This window comes from Chelon labrosus, assembly GCF_963514085.1.
Source record: "Chelon labrosus genome assembly, chromosome: 15".
In the NCBI taxonomy this organism is placed as follows: domain Eukaryota; kingdom Metazoa; phylum Chordata; class Actinopteri; order Mugiliformes; family Mugilidae; genus Chelon; species Chelon labrosus.
Genome location: NC_140348.1, coordinates 18,866,325 through 18,890,178, shown reverse-complemented (window position 1 = coordinate 18,890,178; position 23,854 = coordinate 18,866,325). Strand labels below are relative to the sequence as shown.

Genomic DNA, 23,854 nt, shown 5'->3' with positions numbered 1-23,854 from the left:
CCTCAGCGCTCTAAACAGATTAATCCGTTTAATGCCAATATAGATTAGATCATATTTTTTTAACGCTTTAAATCAGGAAGCACATGAAAGAAAAGATAAAAATGTTAAAGTAGCCTAAGCCAACATAATGCTACTTTTATGTTTGGCGTATTTAAAGGGTATGTGTGCGGGGATGGAGAGTAAGAAGGCTTCGCTGTTTGAAACAATGGGAGGATGGTCCCGTTACTGGGTTCATGACGAGAAATGACAATATAACACAGATAAGGGGCGCCTTTTAAAGACATGCTTCCCCAAATGATGAACCAGAAGAGCTGCACACTTGTATGCACCCAGGCCTGGAGGTGGATTTTTTATTTTTACTCCCAACAGTGAGAAAATTCACAATGATCTTTTTGGTAATTACTAGTCTGCTTCAGGAGGTTCTTGCAGTTGCAGGTGCAGGTGAGTGTTTCTCCTACTTTCTATTTACATGTTTTGTGCATCAGGGGATCTGTTTCCAGTTTAAATTGCGAGGCTGTCAAATCCTATAAAAATGCCAAAACATGGTGTAAGTCCGTTCCTCAGTACTTCAGATTTTTCTGAACAGCTTGTTGCACTCGGCCCGAGCCTATTAAATTTTTTAAAGTGGGTCATTTTCATAATTTGCAAAAAAAATTGCAGTTTCTCTGGGACTATTTTCAGCGGCAGATTTACAGACATAAGATGCAACGTCTGTTTTAATAAGACAATACAAAGAGCAAAGAGTACAGCTGTTTGTAGGATCAGTGTTTTGTAATTATTTTTTTTTTTAAATATATCTACTTCTTGCACAGTTGGTCTGACTCAGGTCTGGCCCGGCCCCACGTTCCCTTAAAAGCCATATTAAGTTATTCCAGCCCCATCTGCAGGATTTAATGCTCCCATTAGCATACGCCAACATGAGTCAGCTATGTCCTCTGCCCCTTCCCGTGCTGCTGGAGCTGGAACACAGTTGGTCAGTCATACATCTCCAAAAAACGGTCGTTATTGCTGTCAGAGGGCCCAAGCTATAGATTGATCCCTCTGCTTTTATGGGAGCAGCGCAGTGACAAGATGGACCGTCCATTAGTGGATGGCAGGAGAAAAAAATTCCGCAGGTGTGGTTTATGGTCCCAAATTTACTTAAATCACACAACAACATTTGTCCTTAGCTTCTAGGAACTGTAACACAGTCCGTTAATTTTGATTAACATAATTTGGAGAAAATGTGTTTTCATGTTTGTGCCTCAAAGCAGATATGAGGGAAAGTGCATTTATTGATGCTGTAAATCTCTGCTCAACCTTGTTAGATGTCACACCGAAAGCACTTTTAGTTCGGTTCGAGAAAGAGTAAACATGGATATTTTATGTGGTGCATTTCAAGCACAGAAAGCCTAGAGCGCTGGTTATATCTGTGGTTACCGCTCTAGTAAAGAGCTGGTTGTCAGCTGTCATGTTTCATGGCTTTGGGCCTGTCACTGAAGCTGCTTCACCGCTGAGCTGATCAGCCTCCTGCTGTGTCCTCAGCCCCTGCTGATACTCAATTACCAACACTTTCCCACCTCGCCCGCTCCCTCTTGCTGTCTCCTTTTGTTTTACGTCCACCTCTTAATTACACTGTTGAGGGGGCACAAAAAAGGGGGGAGAATATTGATTGTTTTGCTGCACTTTGTTTACCCGGCCCGTTCAGTTGTTCTCCTGATTCTGCACAACTGGCTGCAGAGAAAAGACTCACAGCTGACAGAACTCGATGAATAAAGAGCCCTTTGTGGGCCGCTTCATGGCTTGTAGTACAATTAGATCTGAATTTGTGTCACCATTTATCTTGATCCAAAGGTTTGCTTCATGGTAACAAGTTTAGTCAAGTGACAAGTAGGTACAGCACACAGGAGTGGTTAAATTCCATGCCTGCCTATGTACTGTGCTGAGATTTGAACTTTTTGCAGAGTATTTAATTGTATAAAGTCACTGCACCAAGCACACACACAAAAAACAACAACATATTTTTTGTTTCTTGCAACTAATAGCCACAGCTTTGGTTGCTGACTTTTGTCTCCCAATATAATACAGGTGAATTGACTTTTATTTGTGAAGCTCAGTGCTCACAACTTTGAAAAATTACTATTTAGAATTACAGCTCAAACTGTGAGCACTTTTTATTAGAACCCCTGAAGGATGAAAACCGTTGGTTGCAGCCAGGACCCCGTTATGAGTTGGCGAGGGGCGTTTTCTGCCTTTCTCCTAGAGAAATTAAATGCGGCAAGAGAGCGATAAGGGGACATCTGTGACTGGACTCACAACTTTGCATCCTTTTGATGCAGAGACAAAAATCTCAGACACATTAACTCTGCATGGCTGCACTGGAGGAAAGTGAGTTTCATTTTTCTAATGTGATCCGACCCTTTGACAGCAGAGAAGTACATTCACCGGCCACTTAATTAAGTACACTACAGAAGACAAAGGCATTAAACAGTCCAGCATTAAATCTTAGCTTCATGACAGTTATGGTACTCATTCACGATATTTAAAATAACTGAGAGCTTCATTTTGGACGCTATGGTTCGTAGAATTAGACTCAGAGCGGTGGGGCAGGGCCCGTCAGCCATGGACACAGGGGGATGCAACCCTTCAGTCCCAAGCTACTAGCACTAGTACCATTGAATTGTATTGTGTTGTACAGACACATGATACTATTATATAGAGAACCTTATTTTAGTCAGTGGGCTAAATAAAAGACATCCTTTCAACATAAACTGAAACAGTCACGAAGATGCATGGATTTAATGCAGGACTGTTATAACAGCATGCATTTTATTTTCACTTCATTAGTGTACCTAATGAAGTGGCCTTTACTTAAGAAAAAGATGCAGTGCCACAGTTTACTTCTTTAAAAATAAAAATAATTCTATAGGTTCTAGTATTTAAGTATTAGCAGCAAAATGTGCTTTAGGTATTAAAAATAAAGGTACTTATAATAATGTATGTACATTATTTACTGTAAATGTATAAAATACACTCCTGCACTACTGCAGTAAAAGTACATCTCCACCTTTGTCTATGTCAATTATACACATACAATTCACTTTACATATTTCTGACAGCCTCACCCAAAAATGTGATAAAAATGTGATAAACTTGTACAGCAGGATTGAAATACAACTCACTGTACATGATAAAATACCCAGTGAGTGCATATATTACTACAGATGCATCAGAATTTATGAACGTGAGCAGCTGGTTTCACAGCATCCTCAGCCTGTGGTGTAGCATCGTATTTCATATGTTTTATGTGTACATTCTCGATATGGAGAGTAATTATGACTAAAGCTGTGAAATAAATAAATAAATGTGCAGTTTTAATCTCTAAGATCGAGTGCACTGAACATTGAAATACTCATCCACAGCCCAAAGTCCCACATCACTGAGTCTTTATCATAAAATGCATGAATATCATGTTCATCTTTCTTTCAATCGTGTGCAATTAAGTCTTTTTGATTATTTCTTTTCCCATGCCGCCCTCACACCCCAGCCCTGGACCCGTGCTCTGCCTACATCAGCTTGAACGAGCCCTGGAGGAATACAGACTACCATATCAACAAGTCCTCCGGCGAGCCCATGTGCGACAGCCACGTGTCGGGTGAATGGTACCGCTTCACTGGCATGGCCGGCGACGCCATGCCCACCTTCTGCATCTCTGAGGATCACTGTGGCACGCACGCCCCCGTTTGGCTCAATGGCAGCCACCCTCAGCTCAACGAAGGCATCGTCACCCTGCCCGTCTGTGCCAGCTTCAACTACAACTGCTGCCAGTGGAACGGCAGCGTGGACGTGAAGGCCTGTCCTGGGGGTTACTTTGTATACCGTCTGCCCAGACCCTCAGTCTGCTTCCATGTTTACTGTGGCCGTAAGTGGGAATGCAGTAGGAAAATAAACCAGTTTATCCTGTATGAGTTGAGTTTCATTTGCCTGATGTTGTTTCATGTGTCTGTTACACAGATTTCTATGATATTTGCGATGAGGTCGACTGCGCAACCCCCATATGTCCGGAGGCCGAGTGTCGCTGTGCGCCCGGAACCGTCCTGGGACCAGACAGACAAACTTGCCTGGGTGAGACAGAAAGAAGGGGGGAGGAAGAATGGAGACAGATAAGTTGTGCAACAGACAAAGATAAGCAAGGGGAAGCTGGGATAAGCTGGAAATGGTTTCTGAAAACAATAGCAAGAAAAATCAATCAGACTACATTGCGCTTCCCCAACTGTTTCGACAAATGGGATACATTGTGAATAAAATGTTATTGTTATCCAAATAGCCATGTTTACTTGATATTCAGAGTGTGTAGCGGAACTGACATATTAACTGTGAGTTTCTGTCATCATGCGAATTCAAAAATGATTATCACAGTGTTTTTGTTTGGACAGCCGCTTCACATTCATTCAAGCCGAGAGGGGGATTCTTAGGTTAAACAGTTTTTGTCATTACACAAATACCAGTATAATGAAATGCAATTCATTATTTAACTGGATAGCGCCCTTATGTACATACAGATCAGGCATAACATTATGACCACCTTCCTAATATTGTGTAGGTCTCCCTTGTGCCTCCAAAACAGTTGGGACTCATCAGAGAATGGACATGGGCCTTCTGATGGTGTCCTGTGGTGTCTGGCTACAGAATGTTTTTAGTGGGGGGCCTTTGGGTCCTATGGGTTGAGGGGAGGGGCCTCTGTGGCTCATCTGACAGAGATCAGTTTGGGATCTAATGTTTTCTGAGTTGTTCCTGAACCGTTTTCGTGTGTCTGTGTCAGGCTTCATCCTGCTGGGGATCAAGGAGTGTCATTGCTATGGGGTGGGGGTGCCTGTTCTGGTCTAGGTGGGTGCTACATGTCTAAGCAACATCCACACGAAAGCCAGGTCTAAAGGTTTCCCAGCAGAACACTGATTTGTCACAAGATGGTCAATGTTATTCACTTCTACTACCAGTGGTCATATTGTTATGGCTGATCCGTGTAGCTTGCAGTGTAGGGTTGCCAATTAAAATCACTTAAGTAAAAGTAATATACTACAGCTCCACGTAAAAGTAATCTGTCTTGCATGGTTCATATATTATTATATCAGACTATAAATACTGAAGCATCAGTATGTAAGCAGCATTTGTTGTAGCAGTTTAAGCTACTTTACATATCTCTTTTATCTACACAAACAGCAGACCTGTGCCTTTTCACATCCTCGGCAGCGAGCCTGATGTTGTGAAGGGATTTAGAGGAGAGGAAAGAAAAAAAACAAGCTCTGACACATAGATCTGTCTGGGCTGTTTCTCTGCTCTTTGATTTTTGTTGACACGTCGACTGGTTTCCACACTGAAATGATCCATATGAGGGGTTCAAAGTCAAAATTTCACCACTTGGTTGGAGCTGTTAACAGCTTATTGATATATGAGACGAGACTCCACTAGTTTGTCTCATCATACCATCAAATGTGTTTTATCTTAAAAACAGTAGCTATGAAGCTGTTGAATTAATATAAGAAAGGGGAGTAGATGTAAAAACTAGTATGAAATGGAAATACTTCTTTCCACCACTCAAGTCTTAGTCTTCATTGCCAGATATAGTTTCTTCTACTGAATTGGCATTCAAACCAAATCAACTTAGACAAGTCATTTCTTGTGCTCTGGTTTCCAAGCCCTTTTTACTCGGGCATATAGTAGCCCCAAAATCTTTTAAACATTGATCTATTATTTAAATTTATTTATTTTTCAATGGAACTTAATCCACAACCTTTAGCAAATTTTAAACCTCTCTGATCGCCAGCTAAATATAATAGTTTGCTTGGATTGTTGGGAACTGATGGGACTGTCTAGTTTGACCTTACCCTCGCTACCTCTAACAGGATTTGTTTTATTCCAAAACAAAATATATGCTGCTAGTTTTATTTTACGTGACAGTATGGAGGGTATTTTGGAATGGATGAGTGCCGAGCCTGATGCAGGAAGCAGCAACAGAGACAGAAAGATTGAAATATTGTGGTTTATATTTGCTGACTCCACTCAAGGTGTAGGTGTGTGCGCACATGCATGTGTGTGCGTGCGCGTGTATATGCTACGCTGGCACTTAATGATGGGTGACAGGTGTGCAGGAGGAATCTAGTCAGCCCGAAAACTGCCATTATCTCATCATTCACCCACCAACCAAATCTGCCTTTGCCTGTCTCAGAAATGATTTCTTCATCTCTCCATCCTCACTCACTGTCTGTCCTCACTCTCTTGCATCTTGCACTCTCACTTTGTCGCCCCCCCCCCCCCCCCCCCCGCTTTTTATTTCATTCATCTTCACTTCTTTACCAGTCCTCTCAGTATTATGAAAGCAGTTTCCTCCGCAGTCGATTTATCATTCTCATCCCATCTCAGTCACGCTAACTGAATTGCCTTGAGGTGATACACGCCGCCCATCTGGTACTTAGTCGATTAAAGTGAAACTCATCTAGTAATAATATGTGACCTAATGTGCTATGTGTCCTACGTCCAGATGTAAATGAATGTGATAAGGGCAACGGTGGCTGTGCAGAAGTGTGCGTGAACACCAAAGGCTCCTGGCGTTGTGAGTGTGGCCGAGGCCGTGTCCTGGATGCGGATGGACTCAGCTGTAAAGGTACATGCTAGTTTATATGACGCACCAGCCTGCGTTGTAGAGAGAGGACACACACACAGTGTTCTGAATACTTTCTCTGTGTTGCCTCATGCAGAGATAGAAGGCTGTCACGCTAACAACGGAGGCTGCAGCCATGGCTGCTCCCCGCTGCAGGACTCCTACGAGTGCCACTGTCCCAGAGGCCTGGAGCTGGGAGAGGATAAACGCACATGTCAGGGTGGGTATGTGTTTGAGTGAGGAAAAAAGGGGGTAGATAGTGCAGTAAACAAGAAAAGCAAGCTGAGACATAGATACATGCCTGTATTTATCTCTAAAGCTGACAAAAAATAAAATGTTTTTCTAAAGGTCTTTACTGATCTGTTTAACATTTCAGCGTGGGGTTATTATTTTATTTATTTATTTATTTTACTATAATCGTATTAGGAGCGAAAAACACAAGTGGCCTTTTCCATTGACCTTTTGTTTGAGAAACAAGACAAATTACAGTGAAAACATATTGCTTTCAGACCATTTTTCACAGCTTCTTTTTATTTTTTTAGAGAGAGAATTCTCCATCAAATGATAATTTTTACTGCGACCAAGTGTGAAGATTATAATATGTAAAATTTTAATAAATGTGTCCATGTTTACAGCCAACAGACCAAGATATGTTCAACTATGTTTTAAAAATAAGTTAATTATTACTGATTACTCTCTCTGTGATCAATGAAATTAAATTATTTTGCTTATACATTTTCAGAATATAGGAAAAATGTTGATTTTGATTTCCCAGACTTGAAGTTTATGTGTTCAGGCGTCTTGCAATGTTTGGCCCACAGTCCTGAACTAAAAAGACAAAAGAAAAAAAAAAAGTCAAATATATTTTTCGCTACTATAACAATGGAGAAGCTGAAACCAGAAAATTGTTGGCTGGGAAATTAATTTAAGATAGTTTAAATAGTCAGAAACATTTTAAATGTACACCTACTTGCTTAAAAATACAATGTTACATTAATTAGGTGTAAGAATTTCAGACTATGGGCGCATTTTCCTGTTTTTCCATCTAAATTCAAGTTTGTTATCACAGCTAATTCCAAAAGAAACAAGAAAAATTGAAAAAATAAATCTTCTCTATCTCTCTTTTACTGCTTTCCGTGTCGTCAGGCCACAAGCAGATTGTGTGGTTTGCATTCAAGTGACCACATGACTGTGGGATAACTTTAGGCTGCTCTTTGTTGTCGTATCCATGTACTGTCTCATGGTTTTGGACTATCACTGTATGTCTTTGATTCATTCCCCTGCAGTGCCTGTCCAGTGTGACTCCAGTTCTATTACGGTGTCAGTTCCTAAGGACCTTGTAGGTGGACTGGAGCTGTTTTTGTCCAACTCGTCTTGTCGAGGCGTCTCCAACGGCACGCACATCAACCTCAGCTTCAGCCTCAAGACCTGCGGCACAGTGGTGGAGGTCAGATGACTCTGGAGTTAAATTATTTGAGTTTAGTGTGTAAAGTTAAGGCTTAGAAAGATGTGAAAAGGGCTGTGCAGGTTGTCTGAGGTTGTAGCTGACTCAAAAACAGCTATTAAAGTAAGGTAAATGTTCATCCTCAGGTGACGGATGACAAGATTGTGGGGACCAACCTTGTGACAGGTCTTCCCAGGAGCAACCCCGGCAGCAGCAGGGACTTAATAGTCCGCACCAGCAAGTTAGTGCTCCCAGTGACCTGTGAGTTCCCCAGGGAGTACCACGTATCAGACGGGTACCAGGCGAGTGTGCGCAGCTCAGACCTGGAGCTGGCAGGCCACAGTGATGGAATCTTCCAATTCTCCTTGGAGCTGTTCAAGAACGCCGAGTTCTCGGAGCCCTACCGCACCCCGCCCCAGCTCCGCCTGCACGACTCCCTGTTCTTCGGGGTGGAGCCAAAGGAGAGGGTGGAGGGCCTGTCTGCCCTGGTGGAGAGCTGCTTCGCTACGCCCGGGCCCAAAGCCGACCAGGCCCTGAAGTATTACCTCATCAAAGATGGGTGAATAGTTTTGACAGTTTTAATGTCACAACTTGAGCTACACAACATATAACACTTGGCATGAGCTGAAGCAGGGCGGCACAGTGGTGTGGTTCTCCCTGCGTCTGCGTGGGTTCTCTCCGGGCACTCCGGCTTCCTCCCACCATCCAAAGACAAGCTTGTTAGGTTAATTGGTGATTCTAAATGGGCGTAGGTGTGAGTGTGAATGGTTGTCTGTCTCTCTGTGTTAGCCCTGTGATAGACTGGAGACCCGTCCAGGGTAGCTCCAGGCCCCCTGCAACCCTCCAGAGGACAAGCGGTTACAGAAAATGAATGAATGAATGAATGAGCTGAAGCAGAAAATGGCTCTCCTGAAACAGTGTTTAGATTAAATCTCCCCTTTATCATCCAGAGATATAATACAAGAATCTAAAACCTATTCATGATTAGCTTTAAAGGTCAAATAGGTCAACCAAGAAATAATCATCTACAACACACACACCCACAGACACACAAGTTTCATACTGCTGCAGTCTAAAACAAAGAAGACGTGGTGTTTACGGTGTCAAAACTCCTAATTTATTGAACAGGCACAGTCAACATTTGGAACACAAATTAAGATTTACTAAAGCACAAGTTATCTGACAACATATTTTCTGACATGCCCATTTTCAGATAGGTTTGGTTTGATCTACATTAATATTTAAATGTCTGTTATCATCGTATCACACTGATGACAAGTGTAATTTTGTTTCGTGCCACTCACAGCTCTGGCAATTTGATAAATACTGTCATCTCATAACCATCGCTGCTCTAGGGTGAATCTCAGTGACAGATGTTTTAAAACCTGGACAAAAAAAAATACAAAAAGCAGTACTGCTTCAGAAAAGAAATAGCATTTTTTTTTTTTTGTAAACTCGTGCACACGTTAAACACTGCAGACCTCTGTCTTTTTAATAGTGTTTAGCTAATGTTAGAAATGCATTTGTTCCTGCAGCCTTAATGGCTATTACAGTAAATGTCAACCGTATCACACACAGCTGCCATCTTTCATAAAAGCTTGACACTTACAGGACAGGAAATCCCCACTCCTTCAAAGAAATGTCACATAAAAAAAAACAAAAAAAAAAAACAAGCCACTGGCCTCTCACTCTTATTTATGTGTGGAAAAAGCAACAAGAATACTTGGGTTTTAAAAATAGAGACAGCCTTGTTTTCTGTGGGACATTCACTTTTTGCGTCTTCACCGAATCCAGAGTGAGTTTCCCTCTTTCTGCTCTTCGGACACCAGCAGAACAGCCCTATAATCTATTTTCACGATATCCCATTAAAAAATACAGCCGTGTTTCAGGAACCTTGGGGCAGCTTACATTTATGACGCGGCTTGTTAGAGATATATATGGATCACTAAAGATATCAGCCTCAGGCGTGACTCCTGTTTTCTATCTTTGGCCTCCTACGCAGATGCATCTCTGATGAAACGGTGACACAGTACTCATCCAAGGACCAGCTCTCCAAGCACTACCAGGTCCCCGTCTTCAAGTTCATTGGCAAGGACAACCGAGTGAGTAAAAGAAGCATGCTGGGAGCCAGCTGGCGAATGACTGCGGGCTTATGTCTGTGTAGCACAACACTGCAAGGATCGTTTTAATTGAGGCTATAAGAATCAAGAGCACCGTGATGGCATTCTCAAAACAAGTGTCGTCTGTTTTCAGGAAGTGTTCCTGCACTGCCAGGTGTTGGTGTGCGGGGCAGAAGACTCCCGCTGTGCTCAGCGTTGTCGGGGACGTGTCCGGCGGGAGGTTCGGATGGGTGAACCTCAGGAGCAGCACACGCTGAGCTCAGGGCCCATCTTCATCCTGCCTTAGTCGCGACACTCACGCAAAGCCGCCGGCACAAACGTTTAGAAAACCCACTTGAGCATGCCATCAATACAAGCCAGGATCTCAAACATCACTTTTGCATTTAGATTAAAGATAAACTGACCATTTTATTTTATTTGGTAGCATTCAAATGTACTGCCCCTTTACAGTCCCACATACTGTATATATACTTTACTTCTGCATTCTTCTTATTTCCTATTTCCAGTGTTATTCCCATTACTGGAAATAACTTGAACACTTGTTTGTCTTTGCCACTTTGCCTTGCAGCGCAATTTACTGAAACCACTCGAAGAAGGGCTACAGGATGTGTTTCTAGGTCAAACTTTGAGGCATTTCTCAGTCTTGATTACAGCCCAGAAATTTAGCGCGTTTAGAAAAGTGGTTTACATTTCCCACCATCACCCACTTGCAAAAATACACGAGCAACATCTACAGATGCATTCTGGCTCGTTCGCTCAGAGCAATCGATGGCCGGGGGAGCATGTCAGCGCGGAGGAAAAGAGATGTCGGCACGCTGCGTCCGGAAATTGTGCATATGCTTCACGACTCTACTGATAATTAATCCAGTGATAATCATGTCAATTAAACTGCAATTAGTCATGCATTTATTCATAAAAAAAAAAGATAAAATAACCAACAAATAACTTACATCAAACATTAACATAGTAGCTGTAATAAGCAATAAATTTACATGACATTGACTTAAGGTTTGAGCAGCAGTAATTATTTTGTGTCCTTCTACCTAGAGGAAATTAATCCGACTGCAGTATCCTTCCCATCAGGCACTGAGTTTGGAGTCATCAAGTAATTTATGGTAATGGAGTCATAGGCCTAAAACTGGCCAAAAAAAAAAATGAGTAGTGTGGAGAGTTGAATATGCATGAGAAATTAATTCTGAAAGTCACGTTCAGACAAGTGATATTTTTTGTTCTTCCTATGAATAAATTGTAAACTTGAATTCCCTATTCATGTCTTTTGAATTCCTGGACTCTGGCATCCTGAGAGGGCTCCTGTGAAGCACCTCCTCTCTGACAGGAGACCCATAACTGCGTTGCATAATATGAAACATCCGCGACCCTGTCATTTGTTTGGAAAGGTACGCTCTGAGAGGTTGTCCACAGTGCTCTGCGTCACAGCTCGTCCCTCTCCTCTCCCTCGCAGACACAAGCCGACCTCTGGCTGTTCATGTAAGGCCTACAACCAAGAGCCCACACCGTGTTGTAGAGAGCGTCCGCCATTGATTCACAGGCTATGAAGCCAAGAGAGAAATAAAAGGAGGAGAGAAGGCAGGGTTATTTATTAGGAAGCGTGCATGATGTTCCACAGTGCACAATCGGGAGAGGTAAATTCCTGCAAAAATATCTCACCTTGTACCCTCGACACGAAGCCCAGGCTCTTCTTAAGGTCAGAGCAGATGCCATGCAGACACGAGCGAAACTTGGCGTCGCAGTCGTACTTGCTCGTGCCGCATGTGTCGTAGCAAATGTCGAGATTGTTGCAGCACTCTGTCATAGCAGGGATCCCCAGGCCAAGCTGTCGAAAGAAAGAAATTGAAGCCATTTTAGTTGTGATCAGCTCATCTGTATGCTGTTGGTGCTACGGACAGGCCACCTACAGCAGCATTCACCTCGACTCCCACCAGGGACGAACTGCACCCGTTGGGCTCTGGGGTCTTGTAGCCGGGACGAGGCTGAGGAAGTTCTCCTGAGAAAACAGCCAAGTTGTCAAACTCATGTCATCACGTACTCACAGCTGAGGATCTACAGTATCTGCTCTCAGGTGTGTGTCATTTCACAGATAAGGTGACGCGTCTGTGTTGATTACGTAACTGTGGGAACATCTGCAAACCTACACTGATAAACAAATGCACTCTGGTTTCAGTATCAGCAGCCTGAGTCCTAAGCATGTTATCTCGGATCAAGCAGCTGATTGAATCTGAATGTGTGCTAAGCAAGCAAATAAATAGCAACTGCAGAACACTAGGTGCTTTTTGTTTCCCTGCGGCTTAGCCATCAACAACACCTCTGCTCTAGACATTAAAAGTATGTAAAAAAAAAAACATTGGCAAGGTTCATTCTTACCGTATCTGCAGCGATACTGACACACACCATCGGGTCCCCCAACCAGCTCCACTAGGGAGTCAAAGTATCCGTGCATGGTCTGGAAGCCGCTTCTAATTGAGTCGAGGCCCCAACTGTTCTTCTTATCTTCCCGTGCCAAGGCTCTGTTCAGGGACTCGTTTTTCTGGACTGGTCTGATCTCATTCGCCTCCTCCTCAGAAGAAGGTTGGTTCTGGGCGACAGCTTCTTTCGTAAGAGCCGGGGTGTCTCCAGCAGGCCCGTGGCTGTCTGCCTCCGGCTTTTTGGCATCATCAAGTATTTTAGCTAGTAGTGTGCCCTCTACTTTGGCTTCTGCAGCAGCTACACCTTCTTTAGCAGCATCACCAGCAGAAGCAACAGCCGAATCCACGGTAGGGACCTTCTCCTCCGGCTCTTGAGTTTGGTAATAGCCTAAAGTGGCACACATGCCCGAGGACACGCAGAGGACGAGCAGAACCACAGTCCGAAGCAGCATGGTGCCGAACAGAAGACAATCCAAGCAGAGGTAGTTCAACAGGGAAGGAGTTGTCAACCAGGTGGAAAGAACTTAGACAGTGGGGGACAGACACACTCTGCTCCTACTGACTGAGTCAGCCACAGCGCAGACTTTGGCCTCTGATTAGATTTTAGCGGACAGCAAGGCCGTCTCTCTTGTGTCAGAACCAAAGGTCACCCTTTATCAATCCAGAGAAAAGCTTCTATGATTCTTTTAATCTTCTCATTCTCTGTGATTCTTGAACGCATCAAATGAGTGTTTTCATCACAGTTTTGTGCACAGTTATAATTGGATTTTCACGACTTAAGGAAACATAAGCCTTGAAGAAAACCCTCTTCATATTCCCTTTCACTCAGAAAATCTGATGCTGGCATTTCATTTCAATGCGTGGTCTTTCTCAGTACATCACACTTCTAACTTTTTATAAAAAAAAATTTTTTTAAAGGTCACACTTCAGCACTGAATAAGAACAGAGACAGGGTATTGTCAGATTGTTTTGACATGAGGTGGTGAACTGGCATGCAGACTACTTTTTATGTATATCTTTTCAAGGGTAGTTCCAAGGGTAAGGACAAAACAACAGTGGGTCAACAAAGCTCATTAAACAAATGAAACTCTAAAGCATAAAAGAGACTCTTGCTCTAGTGGTGGCCTCTTTATGTACCACATAGTGTATTTTCTTTCTCATATGTCTCTGCTGCCCTCTTGTGTTTAAAGAGTAACATGCTCCCAATTCTAAGAAAAAGCTTCTTTGTTCAATAGTTGTTCATTGAACGTTTACTCCAGAAGCCAATAAGAGGTGATCCACCTTTTTCCAGTCAATTACACAGGCAAGAAGTGGAACATAACCAATAATGAGACACTGTGACAGAGAAGAAGCATTATTGCAGTTGATAAAATTAAATCATTGTTCAGGGAAGATCTACTTTCATTTATTTTATTTTATTATTTTTTTTTTACTGATATGCCTTGTTCATTCTGTATTCGTTAGTCCCCATACAGACTAAATTAAAAAAAGGCCATTCTTCTTTTTCAATTAAGTGACACGTGGGGGCTTCAAGCTGTACACAACACAACTTATAGCATTTCTACCTTATGGTGGAACTTGCTCATGTTAACAAGAACTAATTGGATTTCCTTGGGGGAATGAAAACAGCATATGTGATGCGTCAGATTTACTGCTGGATGACAGAAACTGTGTAATCTTGTATTCTCTGTCATGAAACATCACACACATGTGGTCGCTGTGTCTGAAGTGGTTTCTGTGGAATTGCTCAAGCTGCATTCAAAGGCACCATAATGTAGAGACCTTTTCACTTTATGCTACTTTATACTTTAACTTCACTACATTTCTGAGAAAAATAAATGTTGTACTCCACTACATTAATTTAGATACATTTTATTTTTATTTTTATTATTTTTCTATTTTTATCAAGAGTGTTTCTTATGTGCAACTGAGCAACTGTTAACAAGCAACTTCCCCTGTGGAGCAATAAAGTCCGTCTAAGTCTATGTTCATACTGGACGAGTTCATGTGTAAAATAAGGTTTGACATTCAAAACCCATAATCACCATTTAAAATAAGACATATTATCATAGATTAAACTTCATGGCAGCAAGTACAATATCAAACTACCGCTAAAATATTCCATCAGTGCCAAAAAAAAACAACCAAAACAATATTAAAATCTATACTTCAGCATCACACTCATGTCTGTATAATCAGAGTAATACTTTTTGACTTTCACGCTTGTTGATACTTAGGTTCATGCAGTAATTGTATTGTTCTTTACTAAGATTTATGTGTTATTACTTTAAAAACATAGCTTGTTCTAAATTCTAACATATGGAAGACCTGAACACATTTTAACAATTCATATAAGCTCACTCAATTATTGCTGCACGATTAATACATCGCTGAAATGTTCGCAAAGTAGATTGGGAAAAAATATGTGATCCCCCAGCTTTTTAGCAAAACTGGACTTTATATTTGCTCTTCACAAGAAGTACTTGAACCATGCCTCAAGAAAAAATTAATCGTTGATTTGAAAGAGATTGCAGATATACGTAGATGTCCATCAGTCCATAACGTCTGTGTACTTTTTATAAATGGAGACCATGCAAGCACAAGAGATCGGTGGAAAGCTTAAAAGTGCATTCTAAAATCACAGAGAAATTACTCAGTGTTAACGCAACAGCTTAAGTCCAAAAGTAACAACAGTACAAAGAAGGCCGCGGAGAAGGCACTGCATGAACCTGTATGAGACATCACAGCATCCCAACGTGACACAAACCTTATAACTTCCAACATCCAAGTAAATCAGTCACAGGATGACTTCAAACCAAGAAAATCTACCTTAACCTGCCAAAACTGTGACTGTTTAATGAGTGGGATCATCAATAAGACAATAAGAAAGATGATAAAGAGCATTATTGGCTGAAGCACATTGTGCTTGTCTGCATTTGTGACTGGGATGAAGATCAGATCACATTTAATGACTTTATAACGCACAAAACGGAAAGGAAACGGCAATTACATGCTCAGAAGTTGCTCGCCGGCTGTCGATGAAGTGACATTAAATATGTTTTCCCTGATATGATCGCAAAATGTAATATCTAGCACATGTCGTCTTCCTTTGAAACACCCAGCTCAAGAATTAATTCTCGAAACTATTCACTCTGTCCCGGCAGATCACAGTGGATTTTATCCCACAGCAACCTGTGGTAAAACACAGGAAAACACATGTAAGCCAGAAAGGGTCACAAACTTGAAGTGTCGTTTAAAGAATGTGCAAAATACCACGTACTGTCTTGTGGCCTTGCTTGCCTTCTCTCTGTTTAGCACGGCATTGATGCTGTTTTCCAGATCCTTAAAATAAATTAAAAAAACAAAACATGACCAATGATGTGACTATCACATAACAAGGCATGCATTTGAAATCTGTTATAAAAACTCTTTTACCTTGCTAATGGTCCTTAGACGTTCATTTGAGGCTATCAGTTTCATTATATCAGTCTGGAAGCAAACAGATTTTATTTTTGAAACAGTGCAGAGGCAAAACTGATGATCAATGTGATAAAGCTGAGGTGTGATCTTCATAAAATAAGCACCTTATTGTCTCTGATGCGTCTTTCAGTTGCAGTGGTTGTGACGGCGGGCACCAGCTTCTCTTTAATCTCCTCCTCCAACTGTTGGATCTCCTTCCACAAGCTCATCACCTGTAACCTCCTGGACTGGACGCTGTCAGTGCAGTCGATGGCACATTCGCCGTCCTGCAGCTCTGACAGAGACACGTCTGTCCGCACACAGAAGAACCAAACATGAACGTAGGGAATAACGACGGGATCTGTACTTGGGCATACACGGCCCTGCAGGCATTATAAAGCTGACTCACTGCTACTACAAAACTCCCTTTATCTCTGTTGGCATGACAAAGTGATTATTTGTTCAGCCTGTCCACACAAGAGACAGACGATGCTTAAAAGTTAGCTGATGCATACAGCAAATTTTTAGTTCTACAAATGTAGTCTTGAGACTTACTATTCCTGTAATTGTCCTCTAGGCCTGTAATAGCTGGAACGTTCTGTAATTCATGTCGGACTCTGGGGTTAAAAAAAGAACACACATGCTCGGACTAATGAATGTACAATATACAAACACAATGCGTGTACTTTGCTTTTAGCTGCCATGTCCTTGCAGTACCGTTTGTTCTCCTCTAGAGCTCTTCGGGCCTCCTGCTCCAGCCTGTGAACCTCTTCCTCAGCATCATCCAGCTCCATTTGACTTACTTTGCCATTGCTAAGATCTTTGGTTGAAGTATTCAGCGACTGTAAGCAACAACGATTTAAAAAAATTAAAATAAAAAACAAAAAAAGAACATTAAGCTTTCAATTATATGTCATAATACTACCTGACTATTGCAAAACATAAATATATATTATATATATTTATATATATATATTTCAAATATTGTACTTTACCGTGCTGTGAAGTGAAGCGTGGGAAGCCATCAAGTGGTTCACATACAAATCATAATCTGTCTGGAAGTGAAAGTTTAGAAATAATCATGCATCTCTTTTTTTTTTTTATTGCTCATGGATTTGCATCATGGTCTTGTTTTAATCAAAGCCTCACAAAAGGATAAAATAGAAATGACACACATCAGAGAGGTGGTGGGACCTGGTACTCCTTCATGCAGTGTGGCATGAACATATCAACCTCACGCTGCACTCACTGTAGCATAAATAAATAAATGTCCAGCAATAATCACATCTATCCGTCTAAAAGTTTTAAAAAAGTTAAAAAGTTTTACAGAACCTGTAAAGCAGAGTTATTATGTGCAAAACCAAAACTTTCATGACCCAGAGACATTTGTTATGAATGAGCAGCAGTGACCTCTGATGACCTGCTCATTGACGCATCACGACCAGGTTCCTGTAGTTGCTCTACTTGCGCTTGCTACACCAGGGACTCACACTCTCTTGGCTCAAATACATCTGACGACACATGCTAAAAATGTGCTAGTGGGTACAGAGGAAATGGAAAAACCTTAATTTCCCTCAGGATGCGTCCAAATACTGGCGAACCTTCACATACATCATCAAAGACGTCACTGAACACCGCAAGGCGGTCTCTGCAGGGCCAGCTCTGCGCTGACAACTTACTCAACTCCTGTGTAGGACACCAACACACACAGGATTAGCAAGTTAAAATGTGTGTTACAGTCTGTGCACATTTATTCATGCACAAGACATCAGAAAGACTAAAAAAAAAAAAAAACTGCAATTACACATTTTGTTCTTGATGTCACGGTCTGTTTGACCAATCTCACCTTCTGTAGTTTCCTCTCGTGAACTTCAGCAACATTTATTCCAGCCCAGAGGTCTGGTTTGGCTATGACTTGCCTGCCAAACCGTTTTTTCACCTCTAGCTGGGCTCCATTACTCAGGCCTTCCTGGTCAGAATGGCTCGAGTTAAATTTATGATTCCCCGCCAAATCAGATGAAGAGTTAAACTTTGTCTGAGGACAGGGTCTTAGCTTCAGGATCGGCAAAGAATCTGAGGAACAATGAACTATCTTTGGTAGTTTATCTTCCCTTATTTCTGCATGATCAATGGCCTGATCTTGTCTCGACCTCGGGACCCCAGGCTCCACTGAAGTGGCGCCAGAGGCCGTATCTTTCATTTCTTCCTTCTTTACAGGGACCTTTGCCTTCGGCTGCCTCTTCGGGAGTGTCGGGAGGTTTGGACTTTCTTCCTGGTTCTGAGACATCTTCCAGAAAACTTGCTTTGTCTCCATGTGAGGCTGACTCTGGCTCAGGCTCCGTGGACCCAAATGACCTGAGGAGTAGGTCAGGATATCAGCCTTCTGACCAGCTTCAGCCGCCAGCAGCAGTCTATGGACGTCTTTCCCAAAGCTCCCAGGTTTGGACTTAGAGCTGCTCGACATGGCTAGGAAGGCAAACATGGCAAAGTTTGTTTAAAGATACAGATATGATAAATGCTCTTACGTTACCTTACCTCAAGCATAACACAAGATACTGTATAGTTCCCATTTAATGCTTCCAACCAAAAACAAGATTAAATACTCTATATAAGTAAAATAACATCGTTTTAAACTGTAAACACAGACACTGCACAAAAGGGTTTCCACAATCCTGGGCCACCTAAGATGATTTTTATGTTAATTTAATTTGTTGCAGATGATTACATTGAATCACACTAACAAAAACATACAGGGAGTGTAAATAATAATCTAACCTGTTGGATTATTGCAGTTTGCAGGGATTCACGACAAGAAACAAACTTTCTTCACGGCCACAACAGCCTGTGCTTCACTCGGTTGCCAGGGAGACGGAAGCGCGTAAATGCTTGCGTTGCGTTCAGTGTCTTGGCAATAGTCGGACCCGTGAGCTTTCAGGTGCGAGACCTCAGTTGCACCTCGTAGGACAAACAGGTGAAGCGACGTAGACAGCATGTAAAACATAGTTTAAGCGGTAGGTAAGTTCATGTTTGTTTAGCTAAACATTAACATGAAAATAAGTTCGCTAGCAGTGGCTTGCAAATCTCATAGCCAATAAAATTTTGAAATTCAATTGCAATAAAAATAAAAATAAAAATAAAAATAAAAATAAAAATAAAAATAAATAAAATAGAAAGAAAAAGAAATATAGATATGGAATTTGTGAAACTTATCTAGTTTACTATTTTATCTTAAATCAAAGACTATGCAGGGCCTGCATTTGGGGATGTGTTGTGAGTTTTCTTTTCTTTTTTCTTTGTAGGCCTGAGTGTTCTACTTGCTTATGAGCCACAAGCAATATACCTACTCAACCTTTTAACCCTGCAAATAACAGATGTGTGCTCTGCAATTTCTTTCACATGGTAGCGATGTGCACCACCAACATGCCCCTATTTTTACACTCGATCTTATTTTGTGACACACACGTGTTTCCTGCAGACTGTCCCACACAGACTTGAATGCCAGACAAATTGTGTAAGCTTTGGTTTTTGGGGGAATGTGGTTAGTGCAAAATGCTTCAATCAAATTGTTATCTTAATTTAGTTGTTTGCAATAATTGGGTTAATGTGTGCTAGTAAACACTGTTGAGAACAGAATGGAAAGTGCAAAAGGGAGGGAGGAGGATACGGAGGCTGAGCCTCGGGGCTCGAATGACCAGAATAGGAAAAGCACCCAGATGGCAAAGCTGAACATGAAGAAGCAATGTAACGTGTTATGATTCTTTGAAACAGACCGGGCCATACGACAGAACTTATGTTCATTTGTATTCTTGTATTGCTCATTGCAATTTGATGTAATGATGTTAATAAAAGAATACACAGATTAATACATGATGATCCTCAGGAGGTTACTCGCCAGATATCAAATACCATGGTTCATTTCCACTTTTATGCATTACATGAAAATGATGAATGCTGCAGATTACCGTGACTTCAATCATTTAGGAATTGGTATTATTTTAAATGATAACATCTGTAGCTAGACTGCTGTTGATCTAAGTAATTTGACTCCACTGTCGAATAAATACATAACTAATCTAAAAAACTCCTTAAGAACTAAATATGGAAAGATCCTTTTTCTCTACCCAGGTGAGTTTAAAATTTTCATTCAACCACGCAGTCAGCAGCCACCTGTTTAACACAGTGGTAGACTTGTAGTGCTGGGCAGCCATCTCACATAAATTAGTCGGTTTGATTGTTAATCTCCACAATAAAAGCTGAGGGAGATGATTCTATCTAATGGGACCATTTACGCCCTGCAAACCTTTTCAGACAAAGATAAAAATACTGTCTCAGATCCAAAAGAGGTTTTATGAATAAAACTTTGAGGTCCACACAAATGCCACCAAGAATATTGAATATCTTTAACTGTATTTGATTTGCTGGCTCAGACTGTAACTCAACACCAATTAACTGCAGTAGAAATAAAAATGGCTAGCATGCCGTAAACTGTCTTCCTGAAATGTACATATAACTTATATAAAATGAACTTATTTGTCCAATTATGAAATGCCATGTGACTTAAATATTTTTCACAATATATTCATAATTTTGGCTTACAATTTTGCCAAAATTTTGCTTTGAATTTAAAGCATGTGTCAGGCATTTGTCGATTAGTTGAACGACGAGACAGACGCTTTAAGGACTGATGTCATCCAACACTGAATCTGAGTAAAATATGTAAAAAATAAATACAAAATAATGAAATAAAGAATGGTCTGCGACAGAGATGCATTTTTCAGATATTTAATAAAAGTCATTTGGGCTACTGCTCTTACATTTACAGTTGAGACATTCCTCAGTTATTCTGGGTAACAGTAACATGTCTAGACTTTTTTATTTTTTTTTTATTTATCTTAATGTTTACTTTGTACAAAACAAAAAAGGCCAACATTATTTTTCTTTGTATAAAAAATATAAGTTAATTTAAATTTAACTCTAATTAAGAAAATAACAATAGTAATAATAGCAATAATAATAATAATAATAATATAATAATGATAAAGATCATAAGCTAAACATAGTGCAGACAATGGGATATAACTGGTGCTGAAAAGTAGAAGGGACAGTGCAGTGACTTAACCATGTTGTCAGGTGGGGTTGGAGTGGGGAAAGCTTTTTCTCGCTATCTCTTTCTCTCTCACACACATACACACATGCACACACAGAAAGAACACACCCAGTCAGAAAGTGCGCGACTGCCATTCAGTTTAGCACCATCAGAGCATACATCTCAGTCAGTACAAACTAACTCCTAGGTTGTACACAGTATACACCTATTATCGTATTATGCAAAATTATATCTAATCTTCAGTTTCGGTGCATGCTGATTGTTGCTCTTGGTTGAAGCTTACTGGAAGCAGTTCTGAAAAGTAAGACGGAGCACACCGTGGAAACCGATGGCGCACTAACCCACGTTCCACCGCAGAGAATCCGCAACTAACAAAACATTCATCAGAATGTACATTCACAACACCGGGGGGGCCACAGTACCAGTCGCACAACAAATTATTTTTTCAGCGGTAATGGAGGGACGTTGTCCACTGGAATGACAGTTTCAGACAAAATAGTTTTGTCTTTTGGAAGATCTTGGAAACTCACTTGAAAGAGTCCAAATGTACCCCACCCTTCTAGCGTGATGTTGGAGAATGAGCGAAAAAGGAGGATGATTTATTTGCTTCAACAGGTTGTGGATATTATGGGAAACTTCAGTCACGCACCAGCTAAAAGTCAGACAACATTCTTGAGTTGCAATCCCAGAGAAAGACATATTCTACTTTAGCTTAACAGGTTTGACATTACAGGAAAATGAGAAGTCATGCTATTGTTTATTGTTGACTTCAGTGTCTTTAAACCTGCAAGAACACCAGAAAACAAGCCAGACGATACGCTGCTACTTCTTCCTACCACCATCTTTTATTGAACTGGTTGAAAAAAATAATTTATGAAGTGATAGTGGTGTGAAAAAAATTAAAGTGTAAATTAAAATAAGTAGTATGCAGTCTTGGCTTACTATAAATGATTGGAACTGATGTATCTCGCTCTGTTTCTCCTTCCTACAAACACTATGACTGCTGACCTAAAGTCAGATCCTGTTGATGTTAATGCAGCAGGTTCCTAAATGCTTGGGGGCGAGGGGCTGTGGGGTCCACTTCAGGCTGAAGCATTGTGACTCTTGTGATTGTACTCACAAGCGTCGACATTATCTAACTCCTCTCATCACAGTTCATTCATGTTTGTGGAATATGATGTGGGGGGTTTCTGCAATCTCCACGTAGAATAGGCTGTATGTCTGTATTCAAGTACTGCAAAGGATTTTTGCTCAAAAAGTAATTAAAAACATTCTGATGTCCACCTTCTCAACGAGGTGGCATTACGCCAAACATCTGCTCTACACATTCCTTCTGTCTCTGGGAATACCTTGCTGAAGTAGTGCGTGTACAATAAACCTACCACAGAAGGCAAACAGTACCATTTCAAAAAAAAAAAAAAAAGAAGCCTGAACTGATAACAAGATCTCATATATCCTAGCCTGTGAAAAGTTCAGAGTAAGGCCTCTGCAAATACAAGACCATAATGGAATCAGCCAAATAAAGAAAAAAAAACATAAAATCACATAAAACAGCCAAAATAAAACAACCAAGTCCATTCTAACAAATTAATTCCCAAGCTGAGTGGACGCAGGGTGATGGGCTGAAGTCCCTCCCCAACGACTGTCTGTCAGTCTCTGGGATCGGTGAAACCGTCAGTGTTGACACCTCCGTCACCCAATGAGGTAACTGTGTGTTTTCAGAGTCGCCTTTAGCTAATCCGTCTCCTGCTAGCACAGGACGTGGGTCCTTGCCCCTTTAGAGTTCCAGGTCCGTGGCAGGATTCAGGCTGTGTTCCTTTGGTGGGCCAGCAACCCCTTTGGTAGTCAGTTGTCCACCTTGACAGGGCCTGAATCGCAAGCCCGGCAGGGAACTACGTCCTCAACCTCACCCTGCGCTATCTTCTCCCACTGGCCCAGGTTCTCCCTGGAAACACAAAGCACCCGGATCAGATTCAGAACCAGTAAATTACATTTAGTACCACAAATATATGGCTTAGAAAAAGAAATGAGAAAAGGTTTGGTGTTGTTTTTATGTTTATTTTATAGAAAAACATGCCACCAATCTTTCTTTTGATGCAAATTATATGATTTACAGTCTTTTAATATGATGGAACCATAACCAGATATAGCCACAGTTAGCACACATTATGACACTCTGCTGCCACAAGGGTGTGCATCTAATGTTATCAACAGCATGCCTATAAAATTGTTAAACATAACCAGAACTAAAAACACATAGCTTTCATTTTACAATGGCATTAAGGCAGAAATAGATAGATGCAAAAACTGTATAAAACTATTCCAAACTATAATACAGAGAAAAATTAAAGAGAGGAAATTAATTTACATCCAGTTTATCAAAAAGCAAATTGTAAGAATGATGCAAAGGCTAGGCAGCACCGGTGTAATTCATTAGTCATGCGCAAAAGTGGTCCCATCGGTTCTTGTTGTCATGAGGGGTGACCTTTCACCCTGTGCTATAATTCAGCCTGACATACGAGTGCAAACGCGCCGCCCTCTGCTGCCATTCTGTTCAATTAGCCAGCCTGATGCAGTTTGCACGTCTTTGGCGGATCCCACGACAAGCAGCGGGGCTCTGCAGGGTCCAGGCCTGCTGCTGCCCACCCGGAGCCCAGAGCCCAG

At 41.3% G+C, this 23,854-nt stretch overlaps 4 protein-coding genes across 7 annotated transcripts in view; 1 reads left to right on the top strand and 3 right to left on the bottom strand.

Annotated features, from left to right (window-relative positions):
- Positions 1-383: 383 nt before the first annotated feature.
- On the top strand, positions 384-10,487 carry oit3 (oncoprotein induced transcript 3; the record flags this gene model as incomplete). Its single annotated transcript, XM_084561909.1, has 9 exons — positions 384-441; positions 3,527-3,901; positions 3,994-4,104; positions 6,518-6,640; positions 6,735-6,857; positions 7,924-8,084; positions 8,228-8,640; positions 10,084-10,183; positions 10,335-10,487. 9 exons carry the CDS (start codon positions 384-386, stop codon positions 10,485-10,487), a joined length of 1,617 nt encoding a protein of 538 aa, XP_084418035.1.
- Positions 10,488-10,893: 406 nt separating this feature from the next.
- Positions 10,894-13,080, bottom strand: pla2g12b (phospholipase A2, group XIIB). Its single transcript, XM_084562512.1, has 4 exons — positions 12,584-13,080; positions 12,130-12,206; positions 11,870-12,035; positions 10,894-11,751 (listed from the first exon to the last, which is right to left on the bottom strand). Exons 1-4 carry the CDS (start codon positions 13,074-13,076, stop codon positions 11,633-11,635), a joined length of 855 nt encoding a protein of 284 aa, XP_084418638.1. The 5' UTR covers positions 13,077-13,080; the 3' UTR covers positions 10,894-11,632.
- A 1,921-nt stretch (positions 13,081-15,001) lies between these two features.
- On the bottom strand, positions 15,002-18,547 carry LOC311500011 (uncharacterized protein; the record flags this gene model as incomplete). Its single annotated transcript, XM_084561188.1, has 7 exons — positions 15,002-15,966; positions 16,060-16,113; positions 16,209-16,449; positions 16,711-16,925; positions 17,079-17,138; positions 17,647-17,769; positions 17,930-18,547. The coding sequence occupies 7 exons, from the start codon at positions 18,545-18,547 to the stop codon at positions 15,802-15,804; spliced, it is 1,476 nt and encodes a 491-aa protein (XP_084417314.1). The 3' UTR covers positions 15,002-15,801.
- A 2,465-nt stretch (positions 18,548-21,012) lies between these two features.
- The window catches only part of pde10a (phosphodiesterase 10A), a 52,545-nt gene continuing 49,703 nt past the window's right edge, over positions 21,013-23,854 (bottom strand). For all 4 annotated transcript variants that reach the window (XM_084562333.1, XM_084562331.1, XM_084562330.1 and 1 more), the window contains exon 22: positions 21,013-23,135. In XM_084562333.1, the coding sequence (XP_084418459.1) occupies positions 23,036-23,135 (100 nt within the window). In that variant the 3' untranslated portion in view covers positions 21,013-23,035. The remainder of the gene's footprint in view (positions 23,136-23,854) is intronic.

Excerpts from the sequence above, each read along its gene's own strand:
- pla2g12b (XM_084562512.1), bottom strand. The coding sequence starts at position 13,076 with ATGCTGCTTCGGACTGTGGTTCTGCTCGTCCTCTGCGTGTCCTCGGGC. Across the intron at positions 12,207-12,583 it reads TCAGTATCGCTGCAGATACG|GAGAACTTCCTCAGCCTCGT; the intron begins GTAAGAATGAAC and ends CTGTTTTCTCAG. Across the intron at positions 12,036-12,129 it reads CGTCCCTGGTGGGAGTCGAG|CTTGGCCTGGGGATCCCTGC; the intron begins GTGAATGCTGCT and ends TTCTTTCGACAG.